The sequence below is a fragment of the Chrysochloris asiatica genome, unplaced genomic scaffold, assembly GCF_000296735.1.
Source record: "Chrysochloris asiatica unplaced genomic scaffold, ChrAsi1.0 scaffold00132, whole genome shotgun sequence".
Taxonomy (NCBI): domain Eukaryota; kingdom Metazoa; phylum Chordata; class Mammalia; order Afrosoricida; family Chrysochloridae; genus Chrysochloris; species Chrysochloris asiatica.
In genome coordinates, this window is record NW_006408650.1 from 2,036,390 (window position 1) to 2,057,178 (window position 20,789).

Here is a 20,789-nt window from a genome sequence, read left to right on the forward strand (position 1 = left end):
GCGTGGCAGACTGTGGAATGCGGGGACAGGGCTGGGGACCATCACCCAGGCAGGTAACCTGTCATTGACCCACAGTTACTGGGGAGGGGGTCTAGCTGAGCCTTGGTAGCAGCACGTATGTGCATGCGGGGTGGGGGCCATGGCATGTGCTTGCACATACCTGTGCACATGTGGAAGAGATCTGGTACCTGCCTGTGTGTGCACACGTATGATGGACCAGGAGGGGACTGTGGGCCCTGGACATGCATGGATATGTGTGTGTGGACCCGGGTGAAGGACTGTGGTTCCTGCACATACATGTAGCATGTCTGGTGAGAAGAACAGTGTCTTAGGGAGAAGCCAGCTGTGGGTGAGGTGGCTCAGTGGCTGAGTGGCCAAGGACCTGCCTATTCGTTCATCCAGGGCTGTGGGTCCCACCTGCCAGGAGGCTCTGAGGGGGCTTCCCCGGCCCTCACTGCCTACCTCTCTGAGCTAGGCTGCCTGGAAGGACTCGGGGCCCTGGGCACAGAAGGCTGGGGGCAGCGGATCATCTTCCTTCTGGTCTCGTCTCCCACTTCTTTCTGCTGGGGGCTCCCAAGCACGCAGGACGGCAGCAGCTTCTCCTCGCTCACTCCCTGGGCCTTGGCCAGCCAGGGGAGGTGGGGGCGCCCGCCTCCAGCCAGCACTCCATCGATGGAGAACGACACACCTGCTGCTCTGCGAGAGGGCTCAGAAGAAACCCACGACAGGCAAGGGACCGAGTTGTCTGTCTGTCGAGTGGCGACCCTCCCTTCCTGGGCTTCCTGGGCGTCCCAGCGGAGCCGGAGTGCGCCTCCTGCCAGCAGCTGTGAGGACCGGGCGCAGTATGTGCGGGCGCCCTGCCCCGGCTCTGGCTTCTATGTACACGGTGGGGCAGTGCTGGCCGGCCCGGGGCCGCTACCTGACGCGCTTCTCCACCGAGTATACAGAGATGTAGTAATCATTGCTTCCAACCGCCAGGTGAGGCTGTAAGAATGTGTGGGCGTTAGAGGGCACCCCGATAGAGAATGGGGGTGAGGGAGTGCCCCAAGTGGCCCTGAGGTTACATTTGCCCCTAGCTGTGTACGGTGGGGGCAGGTGTGAGGGGCTATCACTGGTCTCATTGTGCACCTGGACTCTGTCCACTGCCCCCAGCACTGCCCACGTGAGTCAGCAAAGCTAGGGGCAGCCGTGACAGAACCACACCCCCTGGTCCCAGGGCCTCTGAGAAGGGAGGGAGAAAGGTGAGGGTCTCACAACCAGCTCCCGGCTCTCCCCACCCCATGGCAACCCAGGCGGGGCACAGACCCAGTGTGGGTGGAAGGCCAGGCAGCTGATGGCCCCGACTCTCTGGCCCATGAAGCCGTCGTAGTATTTGATGTTGTTCACCAGCTCCCCGCTGCCACTGTAGATGGCTGTGAACTGGTTCATTGAGCCGCTGTGCAGGGAGACGAGGACAGACGTTGCTTTAGGGTCTGGATGGGGCTGGCGCCGCCCCCAAGGATGGGAGAGGCCCTGCAGTCCCTGATAGGAAGGCTGGCAGCTGTTCCTCCCTGGTCAGCCTCACAGGGCACCTCCTCAGAGGGGCCTGAGACCAGGGGGAACTAAGGTAGGGTGTGGCGGGGAGCAGGGCGGCGCCTACCAGGCAATGAGGTTGGCCTGCGGGTGGATGTCCAGGGCCGTGAGCCCTTTCACAATCTGCAGAACGTTCACTGACTCTGGCATGCGAGGGTCGAAGAAGCGCACGTCCCCGTTGACACTGTCGAAGGGACACAGTGACTGTGGGCTCGGCCCCGTCCATGGCGTGCAGCCCAGCGCCCTAGTGTCCTGAGCTACACAGGCCATACCCCATCAGGAATACAGACTCCCCAGGGGCGAGTTGTTTGTACTATTTTCAGATGAAAACCAGGGAGCGATGTCTCTTTGAAGCAAAGTTCCTTTGTGACAGTCCCTTTAACGGGACAATCAATACCCCTGCTCTTAGGACAGTCACCAAACAGCCAAGGGAGTTTGTGGGGACAGCTGGGGGTCCCGTGTCCCCTGTGACCAGTCTGCTTGATGCATCTTCCTCCTCCCAGGCCCCTGGAAGTCTGGAAGGTTGCCAGGCAACGTGCCCCACCCTCTGTCCCTGCCCCTAAATGAGAAAACCGAATGTTCGGGCAGCTAGTACCTGACACTCATGATGTGACCCTCCGGGCGCTTCTGCAGGTACGCCTTCACCACCCAGGCCGTGTGCTCTCGGTACGTCATGACGCGGCTGCGGGGGTGGGGGGTGGGAGGCGGTCAGGAGCACTGCCACCTCTGTCTCCCATGCTGTCACCTGGAACCTAGCTGCTTTTGGAAGCCACCATGCTAAGATGTAAAGGAGCCCAGGCCTCTGGTCTGCAGCAGGGCAGCTCCTGAACAGCTAGGTCGGGTGGACGCACAGTGCAGGGACACTGTTCTCGTCCCTTATCTCCACACTCAGCCCATGGCGTGTCCCCTCCTTCTGGACCCCAAGGCTGCGGCTCTCAAGCCCAGCCCAGCCCACGAGGGTCTATGGATCCTGGGCTTCCCCTCACCAAAGAGTGCCACACGCACTGGGGTTCCTGACCAGACCTGGGCCATTGAGCTTGTCCTTTCAGAAGTCATGTTCTCATGGAAGTGTCCCAACCCTGGCCCCAACCAGGCTGCTCCTGACTGTGCATCCTGCTTGGTTGTTGCTGACCAGTGGGAGACCTACTTGCTTCACCGCCCGAGTCCTCCCTCCTACCCTTCTCTGCCCTAAAGGTCACGTGTCCCACCTACCAACGTGCTAGGTTCTAGGTAAGGAATGGACACCTGGTCAAGACCCCACCCCCATGTCCATACACAGCTTAAGGGGCCCTGCATTCACTGGGGCTGGTGGGTGGGACCCCTCTTCACTGAATTCCTCCCCACTCCCCGCAAGCTCCCTGTTGCCCCGGAAGTCAGAAGGCAGCACATCATGGCCCTGGAAGGTGGAGATAGGGGTTACCATTCACTGAGTGCCATCCTCCTGTCGTAGACGCGGATGGAGCCGTCACCAAGGCCTGCCACGATGAGGGAACGGCGGGAGTCACAGGACAGGCTGGTCACGCAGCTGTCTGCGCCCGTGGGGATGTCCTAGGAGCCGAGGGAAGGCTGGGGCCTTAGGGCCTGTGTGGGTTTGCTGATCCTCCCTCAAAGCTCCTGGGTGAATGGTGGGCTGGCTGCAACAGGCCCCCACAAGTAGTGGAGCTCGGAACCTGTCCCTGCTCCCCAGCAGCAAACAGCCCAGTGAAGTCTGGCTTCCAAGGCCAGGTCAAGCCCCCTCAGCCTTGTTAGTCTTTCTAAAACTGCTAATTGGAGGAGAGATGGGTCCAGAAGGCGTTCTGCGGCTCATAAGCCATCCCTGGTTCCCCTGGCGGCCCTAAACATCAGCAAAGGGCTGTGACTTGGATGGGCCTTGAAGGACCAAGATGCTTCCCTCCGGAGACACTGTGTAGGCAGTGTGAGGATGACCAAGAGGAATTGGAGCCTCTGTGAAGGACCCTCCTCTGCACTCATTCAGTGCAGGGCAATGAGGACCCCAGACCCCCGGTGAGCCTCAGCATCCCCTGAAGCCATGTGGGGCTGGGGTGATTCTGGGAGGGGTGCTCACTGACTGAGGTGAGGGCTCTGTCTGCATCTGGAGCTGCATCTTAATCATGTAACAGGGACCCCTCGTGGGACCCTCCCAGACGGAAAAAGAGCTTCCCTGAGAGCAAGTGTGAAACAAGATGGGTGACCTCAGTGACATATACATGCACATACCACACACATATACATACACTCATAACACTCCACATACAGATATGCCCACATGCACACACCACACACGTGTACACACACTCAGAACACTCCAAATATAGACATGCCTACATCACACACGTATCATAACACTCCACACACATACAGACGTCCCACATGCACACACCACACACGTGTACACACACTCAGAACACTCCACACACATAGATATGCCACATGCACACACCACACATACCAGATATAAACACTCTACACACACATACACTCCACACGTATATCCACACACTCATACATACACTCCACACACATAAACAGATGTACACACATGAACACCCTCAAACACCACATATACACACACCCATACAATACACTCCACACACAAATAGATACACACACATGAACTCACACCAGATTTACACACATACATACATACACACCCCACGAGCATACGTGCATATATCACATATTAGAGACAAACACATATACACACACCACACACAGGTACAGTCCATACACAACAGATATATACTCACACTCAACCATAGCACACAAAATCCACACACTAAACATATGTACACACCACACATACACTTGTCCCACAGACACTTCACTCCAAACATATACATCCATGCACACACAACTACATACATACAATACCCACAAACACACACACCTCTCCATACACACATACATGCCTCACATATGCACCTATACATACACGTACACATGTAACCCCCCACATACCTGTACACATATACACCTATACATAAACACACCATGCATATATGCACATACTGTACACATATATACACTTTGCACATATACATACACATTCCACACACAAACTACAGATCCGTACACATTCCACACACTCCACACACACACCTATACAAACCCACATACACACCACACATATACCTATACATTGTTGTGGTTAGGGACTGTTGAGTTGGTTCTAGGCATTGCACAGTGACCCTGTATAGGGTTTTCCAAGGAGCAGCAGGTGGGTTTGAACTGCTGACCTTGTGGTTCACTGTCCAGTGATCCTATAATGCCACATCTATCCATATACACATACATATAGACTACACGCACATCTATACGCATACACACACAGACTCCACACATATGAGGGGGCTTCAAACCGTTCATGGAAAAATAGAATGAAAAGATAATGGAATCTTCCCATACACTTCTGGATGCCTCCTTGTATACCCCCGCATACACATACACTCTACACATACATACGTATATATATATACAGTATATGCGTATATGCACAACACACATACTAATGGCCTTACCTGTACCGGAGCCGCTACCTGACCTTCACCTCCCACCTATGTGCCCCACCTGGGCCGGCATCTCACCTGCACCTTCACCTCCCGGTCCGTGTCCCAGATCCGGATGATGCGTACATCCCCAGAGCTCATGAGGAGTCCAGTCTCCTGCTCCCAGTCCACCACCATCCCGGCTCCTGTGGACAGACAGACGCCGTATCACCTGGGGCTGTCTGGGTTGGATCCATTTGCAATGACAAGAACAGAATCCTGAGCTGCCTTTAGACCCTGGCTACACCTGAGGCCACACTCAGGACTCGTGGGCGCATAAGGACTTCAGGCGTTTGTTCACCTTTTCTTTGTAAAAAACATACCATACACTTGTCAAGTGAACGTTTATCAGGTGTATAACTCAGTGATCCACCAACTAACCATGCGCAAATATCGGTCATGATTGGCTGCCAAACCTCCCTCCCCACAAACAGAAACCCGGCTCCCCAAACAATGGGGAAGCTGGCTGCTGGGTGGCGAGACTCCACACAGCTGTATGAAGCTGGGTGGGGAACGTGAGGTTCAGCAGGTGCTACACAGTGGAGGGGACCCCTGGACCAGTTGACTGCTGGCCCTCCAATGGCTTAACCATAGGGACCCTGTGCCGTGCCTAGGCCCCAGAGCCCCAAATTCTAAAGTAAGTAGTTGCTGCCCGATGCCTTGGCTGGGCCTTGCCTGACCAGGTGACCAGTTCAAAGGGCCCTGAGGGACCTGTTCCTCACTCACGGGCCACATCCTGGCCAAGGGCAGAGCCTTGTGGGGGGTGGAGCCTGACAGGGCTCAGTGGACCACTCTGAGGAGACGGACTGTGGCTTTCCTTTGGCCTCTCTGGAATCACCGCACACGGTCCTCCGGAGAGGAGGCCTCTGGTAAGAACCCCAGCTCTCTCTCCTTGCATTACGGTGCTACTAGGCTCCACACTTGGTTTTTATGGATATGATGATCAAGTGGAACTTTGGGGTCCCTTTTCCTGGCTCCCCTCATTTGAACTTCGTGATGTGACAATTTGTTGTAAAACACGCTGGTGAGAGCTGACAAGATGTACTAGGCTCCTTGTTTCTGACCTCACTGGACACACCCAGGTCATTCTGATGGCAGAGAAAGCTGCCCACGGAGGCTGTGCCCTCTTGACTGACACCAGCGTGCGGCGCTCCGAGAGGCTGAGGGTGTACACAGCTGGGGGTCTGCAGGTTTAGTTAGGGTCAGGAGTCTATTTACAGGAGGGTTAGTGTGGATCCAGGAGCCCTCGTGGTGCTGAGGGTTAAGTGTTGGGCTGCTAACATGCGGTTGGTGGTTTGAATCTCCCAGCCACTCTGGAGAAAGAAGAGGCAGTTTGTGTTGGAAGGCCTAGGAGCAGTTCCACTCTACCTTCTAGTGTCGCTGGGTCACAACGGGCTCAGTGGGACTCGGTGTTGGTTTAGTGAGGCCTGTAGGAGCAGACTTGGCCTCATCTGGTCTTACAGAGTGTACATTTGGGGGCTCCATTTTAACGCTGCGTGCCCCAGGGCAGAGACAGCTGGGGGCCTGAGAGCCATGGATGTTATCCACGATTTCTCCGTGGAGACAGGCTTTTCCTCACATTCTGAGAAAGCTCGTTTAGGCGGGCAAACAGGTGGACTCCCAGGGGCCTGTACACAGGGCGGACCCCCTAATGGACGTGGCCCTGCTGAGCAGCTGTCACGGCCTCGGTCCAGGGCAGAATCTGACTTTTCTATGCCTGGACTGCTGGGGAAGTGACCAGGCACAGATGAGGACGAGGATCCCAGTGGCCACAGACTCCCCAGAGTCAGACAGCGACAGGGAGGATGTGAGGAGGGCGGGGGGTGGGGGCGGGCGGAGCTGAGGGCTCATACACCTGTGGAGGTGCAGCACCCGGGGTCCCACGAGACCTCAGGCTCAGAGCCTTCTTAAAGACGCCTTCTCGGAGCCTGAGCCGAGGAGTCTGTGTGCTCGCAGTCCAGTGTTCTTTCAGGGAATGCTGGGCTCAGGGGGTGTGGACACACAGGGCACCATCGTTTCTAGCAGCATCCATCTCCTCTTGCTCACTCCAGTCCCTGATCTTAGAGGGCTGCTGAGACCACGGCCCCTCCCCACCCCTGTTCCCCTCGCCAGTTTTCATAGGGGCCTCAGACTTCTGTCTGGATTTGTAGCTGAAGGCTCCCACAAAGAGTAAGATGCACAGCCTCGGAAACCCTATGTTGTTGTTGTTGTTAGCTGCCATCGAGTCGGTATCGACTCATAGCAACCTTACGCACAGCAGAACGAAACACTGCCCGATCCCGGGTCAACCTCACTATCACTGCCATGCTTGAACCCATTGATGATGCCACTTGGCTCGTCCATCTCACTGGGGGTCTTCCTCTAACCCTGCCTGTACAGTGTCACTATGAGTCGGAACTGACTTGATGGCATTTAACAACAACACAACAAGCTCCTCAGTGGGCAAGGTCATGTGGAGCAAGGAGCCTTCCAGAACGAGCTGGACTTTCTCCTCTGTTTGCATACAGAATGCCCCAGAGACAATGCAGCCTGTGTGTTGGGAGTCAGCAGTGAGGGTGGGAGGTGTCACCTGAGCTCCTTCCCAACTCATGCCTCCTGGGGCCACTCAGCAAGCTGGAAGGACAAGCCCTCAGTGGATGGTGGGATCTGCAGGGAGGGACAGTGGACAGTGTCCCCATAGATGGTGGCCTGCAAGTGCCAGGATGGCAGTGCCAACACTGAGTGGACTGCTGGGCCTCTCACCCCAGAGTGACAGTGGTGGGGGTGGACATTTAACTTCCATCGGAGGAGATCCCTGGAGGCTTGTAGACCACGTGGGGAGATGCTGCCCCAAAGTTGGCTCCTGCAGGCAGGGCATCTCCTGGGGGCCTGGGGTCTGAGGGGAGGTTGCTGCACGTCAGCAGACTGGCAGTCTGCAGGGCAGTGAGACAATGACCCCGAGCAGGAGAATGAGCGAGGAGTGTTGTACCCAGTGGGTGGGGTTGGGGAGTGGCCCCCACAGAACACAGGCAGACAGATCACCCCTGCTTCACAGAAGCTTATACTAAAAGGCCTGAGGAGCCCGCAGGGCCCTCTGGGGTCAGGTCCCTGTGTGGACCAACCACAATGCTGCTCTCAGCAAGACACAGCTAGCTGCCAGCCAAGTCAGAGCGCCCCCCACTCACCCCCATAGTGTGGTTGCCTGGCATTAGAGGGATTTCCAGGAGGCTGACCTACCTCGTGTGGTAGGCAGCATGTCTGAGAGCCCCTGCCAGGCAGTCACCATCTCTGGGTTCTTCTCCAAATCAGCAAAGTTCTTCCAGACTCTGATGGCACCATCATCTGGGAGGGGGGAGGGTGACCGTGAACCCCCGAGTGGTAGGAGGCCAAGGCCCATGGGTGAGTGGGCTGTGACGGGGCAGTCAGTGAGTTTTCTCTTGGCATCTGGGGGGCTAGGGGCCCCTGGGCCCTGTAAACCCACTCACCTGTGGCTGTCAGCAGGAGCGAGCAGTCTTGGCCATTCAGATACTCCATGGCAGTGAGCCGGGTGTACCGAGGATTTCCGTTGTGGAAGTAGTCCAGCTTCTCCCCTTTCTCCCAGTCCCAAAAGCTTCAGGGACACGAGGTGGTAGATGAGAACTGGCCTCGGCTTGAGAAGAACTCCCTCCACCCCATGGGCACCTTCTCAGTCTCACAGGGAGATGCCTGCTATGGACAAAGCTTGGCTTTCCCCTTGGGGCCTCACTGCCTCATAATAAACACTCTTCCATCACACACCACATCTACAGAGAGACTCGATGTGGGTCCCTGTGTGCACGCTCCGTCTGTAAGAGACTTCAGAGCAGGCTGCACTATGCAAGGCAACTGCCCCGAGCCCCCTGCCCAGACTCTGACACCGTCAGGAGCGCTGAGCCCAGCAACACACAGAAAGTAGGGGCAGGGGAACTTCCCCACACATTCCTGAGACCCTTCTGTATGAGACAACACAGAAGGTGAAGGACCAGACACCAGACAAACACATGAAAGACTGGACCCTGGGAAGCTAGCTGCAAACAAGACGAAGCCCCGTTAAGCACAGGTGTACCAGATGCTGTCTTTGTCGGCCACGGCGACACATGGTGTGAACGGGTGGAACTTGACCACTGAAGGGACTCCGGGGTTCCTGTTGAGGAATATCTGGTCATCCAGTCGGGTGATACCTGCCAAGCGAGATACAAGAAAGAATGTACCTAGCAGCCCGCTATGATTTAAAGAAAACATTCAACACACGTTTGCATCTGAAGGCTGGGTGGCGCTGTGGGAGTAGAGGGGAGTCAGCGGGATCTGCAGCGTTCGGGAGCCTGCAGTTCCCCAACCATGGTTCTGTGCCTTTGCTTGGATCCCTGCTCCCAGCTCCCAGCATGAAGTTGGACTCATAGGATGTTTTCAATCAACTGGTCCAGTATACTTACACAGTGTAGCCCACACATTACAACTTATACATTGTAACACATACATTGTAGCCTATAAACTGTAATCTACATGTTACAATTTATACATTATAACCTATATATTATAGCCTACACATTATGATCTACATATTACAATTAGACATTATAATCTATACAAAATGACCTACATATTGTAATTGACACATTGCAACTTATACATTGTAACCTATACACTGTAGCCTACATAATTTATACATTGTAAATTATACATTGCAGCCTACACATAACTTATACACTGTAACCTATACATTATAGCCTACATATTGTAATCTACACACTGTAATTTATACATTGTAATCTATGCATTGTAATCTACATATTATAATTTACACATTGTAACCTATAAATTGTAGCCTATACATTGTGATCTCCATATTATAAATCATACACTGTAACCTACACACTGTAATCTACACATTATAATTTATACATTATAACCTAAACATTAGTCTACATATTATAATCTCCATATTACAATTTATACACTGTAATCTACACACTATAGCCAACACATTGTGATCTCTATATTACAAATGATACATTTTAACATATATATTATAGCTGACACATTGTAATCTACATATTATAATTTATACATTGTAACCTACACATTTTAATCTACATAATTAACAATTTATACATCATAATCTACACATTATAATGTTTACATGAGTTTATACATTGTAATCTACATATTATAATTTATATACCAGAATCTACACATTATAACCTACATGCTACAGTCTATAATTTATCACCTATATATTGTAGCCTATGCACTATAATCTATACATGACAATTTACACATGTAATCTACATATTGTAATTTATATGTCATGGCCTAAACACTGTAACACATTATAATTTATAACTGAAACACATTGAAACCTACATATTGTAATTTACACGTTATAATTTGTAAAATGTAACCTACCCGTTATAGCCTAAATATTGTAACCTACATATTGTAGCCTACACATTGTAATCTACACATTACAGTCTACACATTGTCATCTTTATGTCTCAGCAAGTGTTACTATAATGGAAATAAACAAGTGGGTGGTCTGTAACAAACAGAAATTTGTTTTCTGACATGTTAGGAGGCTGGCAGTCTGCACTTAGGGTGCTGGCCCTGTGGGAAGGCTCGCTCATTCTGTTGGTGCTGGAGGTCCCTGTCTCCAATGAGTGTCTGCCTCTGGATGATCTTCATGTGACCTGACATGTGTCTCCTCCCATCTCTGTTTACTTGTTGGCTTGCTTGTTTAATCTCTTTTATACTCTAAAGATTGGCTTAAGAGCTACCCTACACTAACCATGCCTCATTAGTATAACAAAAACGGCCCATTCCCAAATGGAATTATAACCACGAGCATAGAGGTTAGGAATTATATATTTTAAGGGGACAAAGCTCAGTGCATAAGACTATATGTTACATAAATATTGTATCTCATTCATTGTGACCTACACAGTGTAACCTACATATTGTACCTATACATTGGAACTCATTCATCATAACTGGCACATTAACAATATATAGATTAGTACAAACCTGTGGTTAAAATGATAGGAACATGTGTTAACCCTGGGCTGCACTGTGGTGTAGACCTTACCACCCACCCGCAGTCAGCCTGAGTGCTGGTGGGCCCCTTCTGTTTAGAAAGAGGATCAGGAGGCTGGGCTAGGGCTGAAAGGTGTCAAGTCACAAGTGAAACAGAGGGGTGGACATGGATGTGCTCAGCAGTTCCCTAAAGGCTAGAGCGAGCACCTGAGTCCTTCCTCGCTATGGCTGCTACAATGCAGAGGTTTAGATTTATTACGTTTGCTTCATCAGACAAGATTGATTCTGAGTGGCTGGGAATCAAGAGTGAAGCGCCCAATTTTCTGTCACCATGACATGCTCTCTTGGTGGACGCTGGGTGACCTGCACGGCTCCTGGGCTTGGGCCAGGGCAATCCAGACACCAGCTTTCCTCTGGGTCCCCACTGTGCACCTCTGCAAGCCTGAAGCACCTTCCATGCGGCAGGGTGCTGCCCTCGTGTTCTAGCACCTTCTGTAAGGCGGGGGTGGTGGGCTCTTGTTCCAGGATTTTCTGTGAGAGGGGGTGGTAGCCTCAGCATTCTGGCAGGAAGTCCATTTGCTCTGGGCTGAGGTCACAGATGGAAACAGCTCAGGGACACGGCTGCATGAACCTCGAGCTTTGAGCTGGGCTCCGCCACAACAAAGACCACTCGGCTCTCTCTTCTTAACATCACTTGTGACTGTGAACGGGGTTTACCGAGCAGATGGTCAGTTTTCCATTCTACAGTCTGTACGTACCCTGTGTTTCACGTCACTGACTGTGACCCCCGCAGTGTGACGCCATCCTTTTCACCTCCATCTTCCCTTCTGGGCTTTGTCCTTGGGTAAATGATGACCTTTTGACCTCACATGGTTGATTCTTCTAAGTGAGTGGGCCTCACTAGTGTTAGGGTTCCCCGTATAGCCTGTCGGTCATTTGGCTGAACTGAGCAAAGAGGTGAGATCCTTTACAGGACTGAAGAGTAACTATGGGCCACAGTCTTGGGGGTTCTACCAATCGCTATGAGACCAGTACAGCTGGCCTCTCGTCTTCTCTTCAGTTGTGCTCCGTGTTTCTCCCACTCTACATCCTGCTGTGACCCCTCTCTGAGCGTTGGCAGCTGGGGCCCATCTAGTTCTCCTGACCTCAGCGTCGTGGAGGCTGCAGTCCCTCGGTCCACTTGTCACTTGGACTAGTCTTCGATTCTCATCTCTCTTCTTTGCTCCAGATTGGGGAGAGACCAGTTACACCTTAGAAGTCATGGACTCAAGTCACATGTTGGTTGTTGAGGTGACCGTAAAGGCATACGGTCCTTCGTATACCTGCAGTGTGGTCAAGTTTCAGTCCTCCAGCCCACTTTTGGTCAAGAGTAGCAAACAGGGAAACCACAGAAACGAAACAAACGCCACTACTGACTGAGGAGTTGGGCTAAGTTAGCCGGACTCCAGGGGGTCTTCACGTGGCAGCAATGGTGTGTTCTGGGTGCAGCCCTCAGCTTTGGGTGGGGAATAGGGGCCCACAAAGAGTTGACCTGGTCTTCCGCCCCTAGAGATTATGGGGACCCAGATTCTGCAGGCAGCTCATAACATTTCTAAAAACCGCCCCTGACTACAGGGGAAGCTGCAGTAGCAGGGAACAGTTATTTGACACCGGTGCCCCTCGTCCCTGTGTCTGGTGTCAAGCCCAGGGCCCTCCATCCTCCTCCCAACTCTGACATCTTTCTCACAGCAACGTGTACCCTTGGGCCTCTGGTCTCACACCCGTGCTGACCGCTGACCGCTGCCCCACAGTGCCCCGAATGAGTTGTGGAAGCACAGACAGACCACTCCTTTTGCTTGAACATTGGGGGAAAAGTGGAACCTGGTGACCCAAGGTATGCGGTTCTGTCTCAGGAATGTGCTGCTGGTACCTCACCACCTGCTCAGCTCCGGTCAGCACCAGGGAACTTGGTTCTGCCCAGCCTGTCCTGAGAAAACTGCTTGGGGTGCCTTCCTCACGTGGGCGCCTGTCTACTTCCCGAGAGGTGCCATTCCAGAGTGGGAGAATGCCCTTCCTGCCGCTGCTTCTTCTCGAGGTGTGGAGAGTGTGAACACTGAAGACGGGCACCAGCTGTGGACTGTGGCCTGGGGTGTCTCAGGGAGAGTGAAGAACTCCATCCGCAGCAGTGAGCACTATCGGTGGGGGGGGCCTCAATGTGGCACTGCCCCGCTCCCCAAAGGCAGGAACACATGGTGAGGCAAGGTTGGGGGCCATGCTCTCGCCTGGCGATGGGTTTGTGCTGGGGGCTCGGGCTCAGAGATTCACATTGGCTCCACTTCTCTGTTGGGTCAGTTCCCAAGAGCAGGCTTTATTGGGAGTCCACGTTCTTAGACAGAGGATAAAGGGAGAGCGACTCTGCTCTGTGACCGGGGCGAAGGCGGCACAGCTGGTAGAGGGACAGTGGCAGCTGAGCGCTGCCTGTGGGGCCGCTCTCGTCCCAGCTTTTAACCTGCAGACCTGGAGAGGCGTCTCCCTCCCTACTCGCCTGTTTCCTGTTTGTCACAGGAGAGTGGACAGACCGCGTGCACATTCTGAGTGGATGGGCCATGCAGATGGCATCCGTGTGGACGGTGGATGGGTCGGGTGGATGGCGGGGCACTTACCCCTCTGGATGACCTGCTGCGCCTGCCTCCGCACGCGAGTGTTACGCAGGAATCTCCACTCACGCTCCTTGCGGGTCTGACTCTCCAGGTCATGCTCTTCCGGGATCTTCAATAAGAAAGGTGTCAGGTTAAGTCCAGCATCAAACTGCAGTTTCCCTGGGTGGGGGGCCCCCTGTCACAGATGGAGATGTACCTGGGGGCTCTGGTTGGCCAGTGACAAGGCCCCTGGACAGCTACAGGAAAGACCTCCATCCTAGCCCCTGAAGGGTTTAGGCTGGGGCTCCTGGCTCCAACAGTACACAATAGGGCTACTGGTACCCAGTAGGTCCCAGAAAGGGGCTCCCAGCCCCCGACGGGTACAGGAGAGGCCCCAGGTCTAACTGCACTGCCACCCGGGGCTCCGTCCTTCATTCACGCTCACACTCTCCCCGATCACACCAGCTGTGTTCACACTCTCTGGGGGTACTCGGTGCCTCCCCTGCCAGTCCACAAGTTTGTTGGTTCTAAGAAATCTCATGGGTGACAGACTGCCTCATCTGTGAGTGAGGACAATGGATGAGGAGAGGCAAGTTGGGGCTCACACGACATCCCCCCAAAGAGCCAACCACCCACCGCCACGAGGGCCAGTTCCTAATGCGGAGCACAGGACGCATCTGTCAGAGGGAATGGGAGGCCAAGGCCAAGGCCAAGGCCGTCCCTGAACATGAGAGGGCAAGTCAGTGGACACAGGCCCAGAACCGGCTCCTTCAGAGGTGTAACATACAAAAAGGATGGGGCGGGTGCCAACTCTCACCTTTGTCCTTCCTCCAGTGCACAGGGGCCACAGCATCTAAGATAAAGTGACTGAGTGACCAGGAGGTAAGTGGGGCCAGACGAGGCCTTAGGACATGGGGGGCCTGCTGGACACCATGTATGGACGTGCCAGGAGGTGCTGAAGTGCAGGCCTGCTGGGGTTCCAGCTTACCGGCCACGTGATAGCGCCCTTCTCTAACTAGAGAGCCCGAACCACCAGCCTGGGCCTCTGAGTCTCATTGAGCCGAGGTCCTTCTTTTGTGGCTGTGTGTGTTGTTAGGACAGCAGTTGTGTTAACATTGGGTGCTGGGACACAGTAGAATTGTACCACAGAATTTCTAGGTTATGTGGCGCTATAGGCTCAGCACTGGATTGATGACCACAAGGTTGGCATTCAAATCCACCAGCTGCTCCTTGCAAACAGTGTACAGGGTCCTAATTGGTCGGAACCAACTCCATGACACTTAACAATGTTCACTGAAGAGGAGGACGAGGTCTTTCTCCAGAAGAGCTGCTTTGGTTTACAGCTGTGCATGTGGCTGCTGTACCACCAGAGCCATGAAAACCAAGGCTCTGCCAGACTGATGTCCAAGGGAGGTACCGCTTAGCTAACAGAGCAGCAATGGCTGCCCCATCTTCCACCACGTGGTCAGGTGTGGGATTCCCTCGTTACACATGTCATCAAGTGCACTGGGCCAACTCCAATTTCCTTGCCAGAAAACAATCATTGGAAAAGTCCCCAAACACAAAAGGAATGAACCAAAAGCCCTTTGGTCAGCAGTGGAGGGGCTTAGCACACCTGGCCAGGGGGCTGGGTGCAGCCAGAGTTGGGAGTCCAACACTGAGCGGCAGTCCTGGTGAACTGAGGCGAGTGGACATGACCCCGTGACAATATCACATAAAGCTGAGTGCCGGGAGGTGAGGCCACCTTTCAGGTCAGTATGAAAGTGTGTACAGAGTAGATGCTTCCTGTCACATCTGACCATCTGACCAACACTGAACAGCCTCATGGAGGCCCAGTGCCACTGAATTGGGCCCCCAAAGTCCTAGTCCCTGTAACTATGACCTGGGTTAGAAATAGTGGGTTTCTCTTGTTACATCAATTAGGACACTCCAAAGCAGAGTGGGTCCTACATCCCTCCTGAAAGGATGATCAAAAGTGCAGGACACCTCCCCCGACACACACACACAGGAAGACAGGTCCACGGGACGCCCAGGGACTCGGGACTACCGACAAGGAAGGGGCCTCCCCAGGGCCTGTACCTGCTGCCCCCGGACACTGAGACACCTGCTCTCCCTACTAGCCCCTCAACACTCTGCTCTGATAGTTTCTATTACAACCACAAACACCACACCTGGAAAAGCAGCAGCAGGACAGCAAGGACAGCCATGCCCAGACACGGCTGGACACAGCAGCACCTACGGCGCACCACAACAGCTACTGGAGAAGAAATACCGCGGCGGAGGCGGATGGGAGGAATGGTGCCCTTGGTTGCAGTTTGTGGCAATCCCAAGGTTATTAGAGGAGAAATGACAAATGGCTAGTGATGTAGGGCAGTAATGAAGACAGCACAGGCACGGAGATCATGTGCTTTACTGAGCCCTGGCCTCTGGGCTTAGGAGCAGGAGAGGAGAGGTCAGTACCTGCCCAGCTACAGGGCACAGCACTGCTCCCTCCTGGGGAAACAGAGACAGAGGAAAAGCCTGCTGGAAGCAAGACACAGGTAGGCCAGGCGGGAAAGGGCAGACTGTCACCTTATACCAGCCCTGTTCGGCACGAGGGGGGCACCACCTAGCCCAGGGGTGGGATCGAGGTGTACTTTCCCTCCGGAAACTGGTTCTAAGACATGGGATGAGATGTCCTAGGGTGTGTGTCCTCCTCACCCAGGAGCTGTCCTGTCCTCCAGTGGGAAGGGGAGGCACACTCTTCTGCTTGTGGGGGACGCTCGCCTCTCAGGGGTCGCCCGCAGGCTGGGCTGGAGTAGAGGATGGTCATGGGGAGGCAGCGCTGTGGCCAGTCCTCCATGCTTGGTGATAGCCACGAGGACAGACCACTGGAAAAACCAGCCAGGGGCTCCCAGGGCAGCTTGGAGCTTTATCACCCTTCCCATGGTCTCTCCCATTTCATCCACCACCCTCAGGACCCAGGAAAGCTTTGAGTCAACAAAGTCCCCTGGGCAGTCCCTGGAGGAGGTAGAGTGGGGCAGGTCTGTGGGATGAGATTCAGGACCTGGTTTACTGGATCAATGACAATTGGTCAGCCTTTCACAGAGGCTCCCTTAAACAACATCTGTGGGGAGGGATGCCTGTCTTGCCAGGGAGTAACGGGCTGGCACAATCCCACACCTGTCCATTAAAGGCTCCAGGTACAAGGGCGAAATCACAGCACGGCTCCATGGGAGCAGGTCTTTGGGAAGGCTGGTGAGTGTAGATGTTAATGGTTAAGTACGCCTCAAGGCTGCTCAACCTCCCACCACACAAAGCATCTTCAATCCCAGGAAAGGAGAGCAAACTTGGCTCTACCCTGGCTTTTAACCCTGATGCGCTGGGTTTTTTCCAGCATCTAACCACTAATTCCTAAAACCTCAATCCCCCAAAGAAACGCTAACGTCGTCCCTCCATGAACAGCTGGTGCCCACATGCATATGGGTGTTTGACACAACCAAGGTGCTGACGTTGCTTCAATGATTGCAGCATGCAGATTCTAAGCCAGCTGCTGTGGAGTAGAACGCGTGTGTGCCGGAGCAGAGATGTGCTCACCGGGTCTCCGGTGCTGGTGTTTTCAAAGCAGGCTGCCAGGCTATTCTTGTCAGGTGCTTGGGAGGACTTGAATCCCCAGTCTTTCCATCAGCGGCTGAGTGCTTAACCTTTGTGTGCGCAGCATACGACATGTAAGGCTCCACAGCCCCTTGCTGTATGTAAAAGCCCTGTCATCTATACCAGAGTTCACAGTGTACACTTCCACCCAACAGGCTAGCCCTCACAGACTGGCCCGTTTGCCTGAATAACACATTAACACCAGGGGATAAAAAAGTTTGGCATTTTTCATCTTCCAATCTGCTCTCTGAGCAAATCATCTGAGAAGCTAAATGATATGAAGAATGTGGCATCAAGATTGGAGCAAGACTCATTAACCACCTGAGATATGCCGATGACAACCTTGCTTGCTGAAAGCGAAGAGGACTTAAGATACTTAATGATGAAGAATCAAAGAGCACAGCCTTCTGTATGGGTTGCACCTTAATGTAAAGAAAACAAAAATCCTCACCACTGGATCAATAAATAGCATCGTAATAAATGGAGAAAAGACTGAAGTTGCCAAAGACTTCATTTTACTTGGATCTATTATCAATACTCATGGAAACTATACTTAAGAATTCAAACGACGTATTGCATTAGGAAAATCTGCTGCACCAAACCTCTTTAAAGTGTTCAAGAGCAAAGATGTCAGTTTGAGAACTAAGTTTTCTCAGAATGTTAGTAACATTTTGCACCCACACCAGTGATGTGGTCCTGGCATGGCACTGTAGAATGAACACTAGACTGCTAACTGCAAGGTTGGTGGTTCAAACCCACCAGCCATTCCTTGGAAACCCTATATAGGGTCCCTAGGAGTTAGAATGGTCTTAGTGATACTTCACGATAGCAGTCAGTGATGTACAAGGTTTGAGGGCTACACTCTTCCGTCGGCACTTGGTCTGAAACTTCAGTTGTTTTAATGGGACCCTGGTGTGCTGCTGTGGGCTAATGTGCTGGACCGCAAGGTTGGTTTGAACCATAAGGTCGGTGGTTCAAACTCCCCCAGCCACTCCTAGGAAACCCTATACACAGGTTCGCTATGCGTGGGAACCGTAGTAACATACATAATGTAACGGATATGCAGTGGCAGCTCGTGGAGGTACCTGCCCTCCCCTCCCTCTCAGGGAAACCTCCTTATCCCACCCACCCTCGCTGGATCTGCCCTGTGACGTGTCTGTTGAAACTTTTGGCTCCTTTCTAAGGTTGGGTTGCTTTCTTATTTAATTAGAGAATCTTGAGAGTTCTTTAGGGATCTAGGCCTTTTATCGGAGATGGTCCCCGCTGGTTTCTCTTTTCTTTTTCTTAACATAGTCTTTTGAAAGTAACTAGTTTAAAATCTTTGAAATCCAATTCATCCTCTTTTTTCCTTTTAAGGCTTATACATTTTATATCTCGTTAAAGAAAGCTGCTGCCCAGCTAAAGGCCAGAAAGGTTTTCCCTGGGGTTTTCTTCTGGAAGGTTTATTATAGTTTTAGGGTTCACCTTTAGGTCTAGGATGCATTTGAGTTACGAGCTATGAGCTGAGGTTCTTTTCCTTCTTTCTCTCCTGGCAGGTGGAGGTAGGAAGCTGCCCAAGAACACACACGTGGGTAGGTCTGTGCAGTGCTCGGACTCTCCTGAGAGCACTTTTCCATATGTGTTGCAGCGGGAAGACCCCCACTGGGTGGGGATTGGGAGTGCACAGAATTTATACGTCAATTTGGAGAGAGCTGCTTACAGAGTCTTCTGCTCCATGAACATGGCATCTTTCCATTCCATTAGCTTCCTGGTCCCTTTGTTAGGGCTCTGCCGCTTTCACTAAACAGCTCTTGCATATCAAGAGAAAAAAGTAGATTTTTACCTAAATATGTCATGTTTTTGATACTACTGTAAACAGTACTTTTCTTTCAATTTCTACTTGTTCATACAGAAATACAACTGATTTTTGTATACTGACCTTGTATCTGTAAACCCACTTCTTCTAGTAACATTCTGCATATATTTTAGGATTCTATATACTCAGTGGAGTCCTGGTGTGGCGCTGTGTGTTAATGCACTGCACTGCAAGGTCTGTTTGAACCTCAGAAATCCTATACAGGGTTGCTGTGAGTCAGACCCTACTGGATGGTACTGAACCACAACATACGTGCAATGGGAATGATGTAGGATAAGCACTGGACTACAAACCATAAGGTGGCAGTTCAAGTCCACCAGCTGCTCCCCAAACGAAAGAAGAGGATTTTTGTTCCTACAAAGAAAACCTATACAGGGTTGCTGTGTGTCAGAACTGACATGACGAAACAGTACACACAGTAGTGTGTTTGACTACTTCCTTTCCATCTGTCTGTATTCCTTTTTCTTGTGTTTCTGCATTGTCTAGGACCTCCAGAAGGATGTTGAATAGGAATGATGCAAACAGACCTCCTTGCCATTTTTCCCGATCTTAAGAGAAAACACTACATTTTCTACCATTGAGTATGATGTTCCCTGTAGGGCTTTATAGGGACCTCGTTACATGAGTAGGGACGTTTCCTGCTCTCCCTAATGACAGGTGTGCTGAATGCCTGTTGCCATTAACTCTGTCAAACTTTTCCCACCGCTGTTGAGAAGACCACATGGCTTGTCTTTTGTATGTAGTCCATAGATGTGGTCAAGTGCACGTCCCATTTTCAAATGCGGCGTCGGATATTCACTGCTAGGATAGAAGCCACTTTTGTATTACCCCTTATGCACGTGGCAGCATCTGCTTCATTAATATTACGCTGAGGATTTGGTATCTTGTCTCTGCCTCACTTTAGTACTAGACGATGCTGGCTTCAAGTGAGGACTTGGGTAGTTCACTCTCACACCAAGTGCTGAGACTCTATAGGTAAATTGGCGTTGTTGTTGTTGTTAAGTGCCATTGAGTCGGTTCCGACCCATAGAAACTCTGTATAGGGTTTCCAAGGAGCAGCTGGTGAGCTTGAACCGCCAACCCTGCAGTTCAAATGGCTTTGCAGTCTGGTGCATTAACCCAGAGCACCATACCAGGACTCCAAAATTAGCATTATTCTTCCATAAATATTGGTAGAATCTTCTAGAGAACTGATTTGGGGCTTGAGTTTTCTTTGTTGAAATATCTTAAATAATAATTTTTTTAAATAGAGGACTATTAATTCAGCTGATGCACTTCTTGAGTGAATCTGATTTGCGTCTTTAAAAGAATTCTTGTTTTGTTTCACTTTAAACTGTTTTATTGTGAATTATGTGATAGTTTACAAGGGAGAACATTAGCTTTACATTCATCTTATCGTGTGTCATTACATTGCCATGGTTACAATTCCCTCTATGAATCATCATTAATATGATGTTGAGGATTTGGTATCTTGTCATCATCTCTGTCTCTGGAGAGCAAGTTTCAGTGTCTCTTCTGACATCCATTTTGACCTTTTCC

At 51.9% G+C, this 20,789-nt stretch overlaps 1 protein-coding gene across 2 annotated transcripts in view; it reads right to left on the reverse strand.

Annotated features, from left to right (window-relative positions):
* Nucleotides 1-915: 915 nt before the first annotated feature.
* The window catches only part of RPTOR (regulatory associated protein of MTOR, complex 1), a 383,851-nt gene continuing 363,977 nt past the window's right edge, over nucleotides 916-20,789 (reverse strand). For both annotated transcript variants that reach the window (XM_006869519.1, XM_006869518.1), the window contains 10 exons: nucleotides 13,787-13,892; nucleotides 9,181-9,295; nucleotides 8,582-8,706; nucleotides 8,334-8,438; nucleotides 5,157-5,263; nucleotides 2,993-3,120; nucleotides 2,168-2,254; nucleotides 1,640-1,756; nucleotides 1,306-1,435; nucleotides 916-984 (listed from right to left, as the gene is read on the reverse strand). In XM_006869519.1, coding sequence (XP_006869581.1) covers nucleotides 916-984; nucleotides 1,306-1,435; nucleotides 1,640-1,756; nucleotides 2,168-2,254; nucleotides 2,993-3,120; nucleotides 5,157-5,263; nucleotides 8,334-8,438; nucleotides 8,582-8,706; nucleotides 9,181-9,295; nucleotides 13,787-13,892 — 1,089 coding nt within the window. The remainder of the gene's footprint in view (nucleotides 985-1,305; nucleotides 1,436-1,639; nucleotides 1,757-2,167; nucleotides 2,255-2,992; nucleotides 3,121-5,156; nucleotides 5,264-8,333; nucleotides 8,439-8,581; nucleotides 8,707-9,180; nucleotides 9,296-13,786; nucleotides 13,893-20,789) is intronic.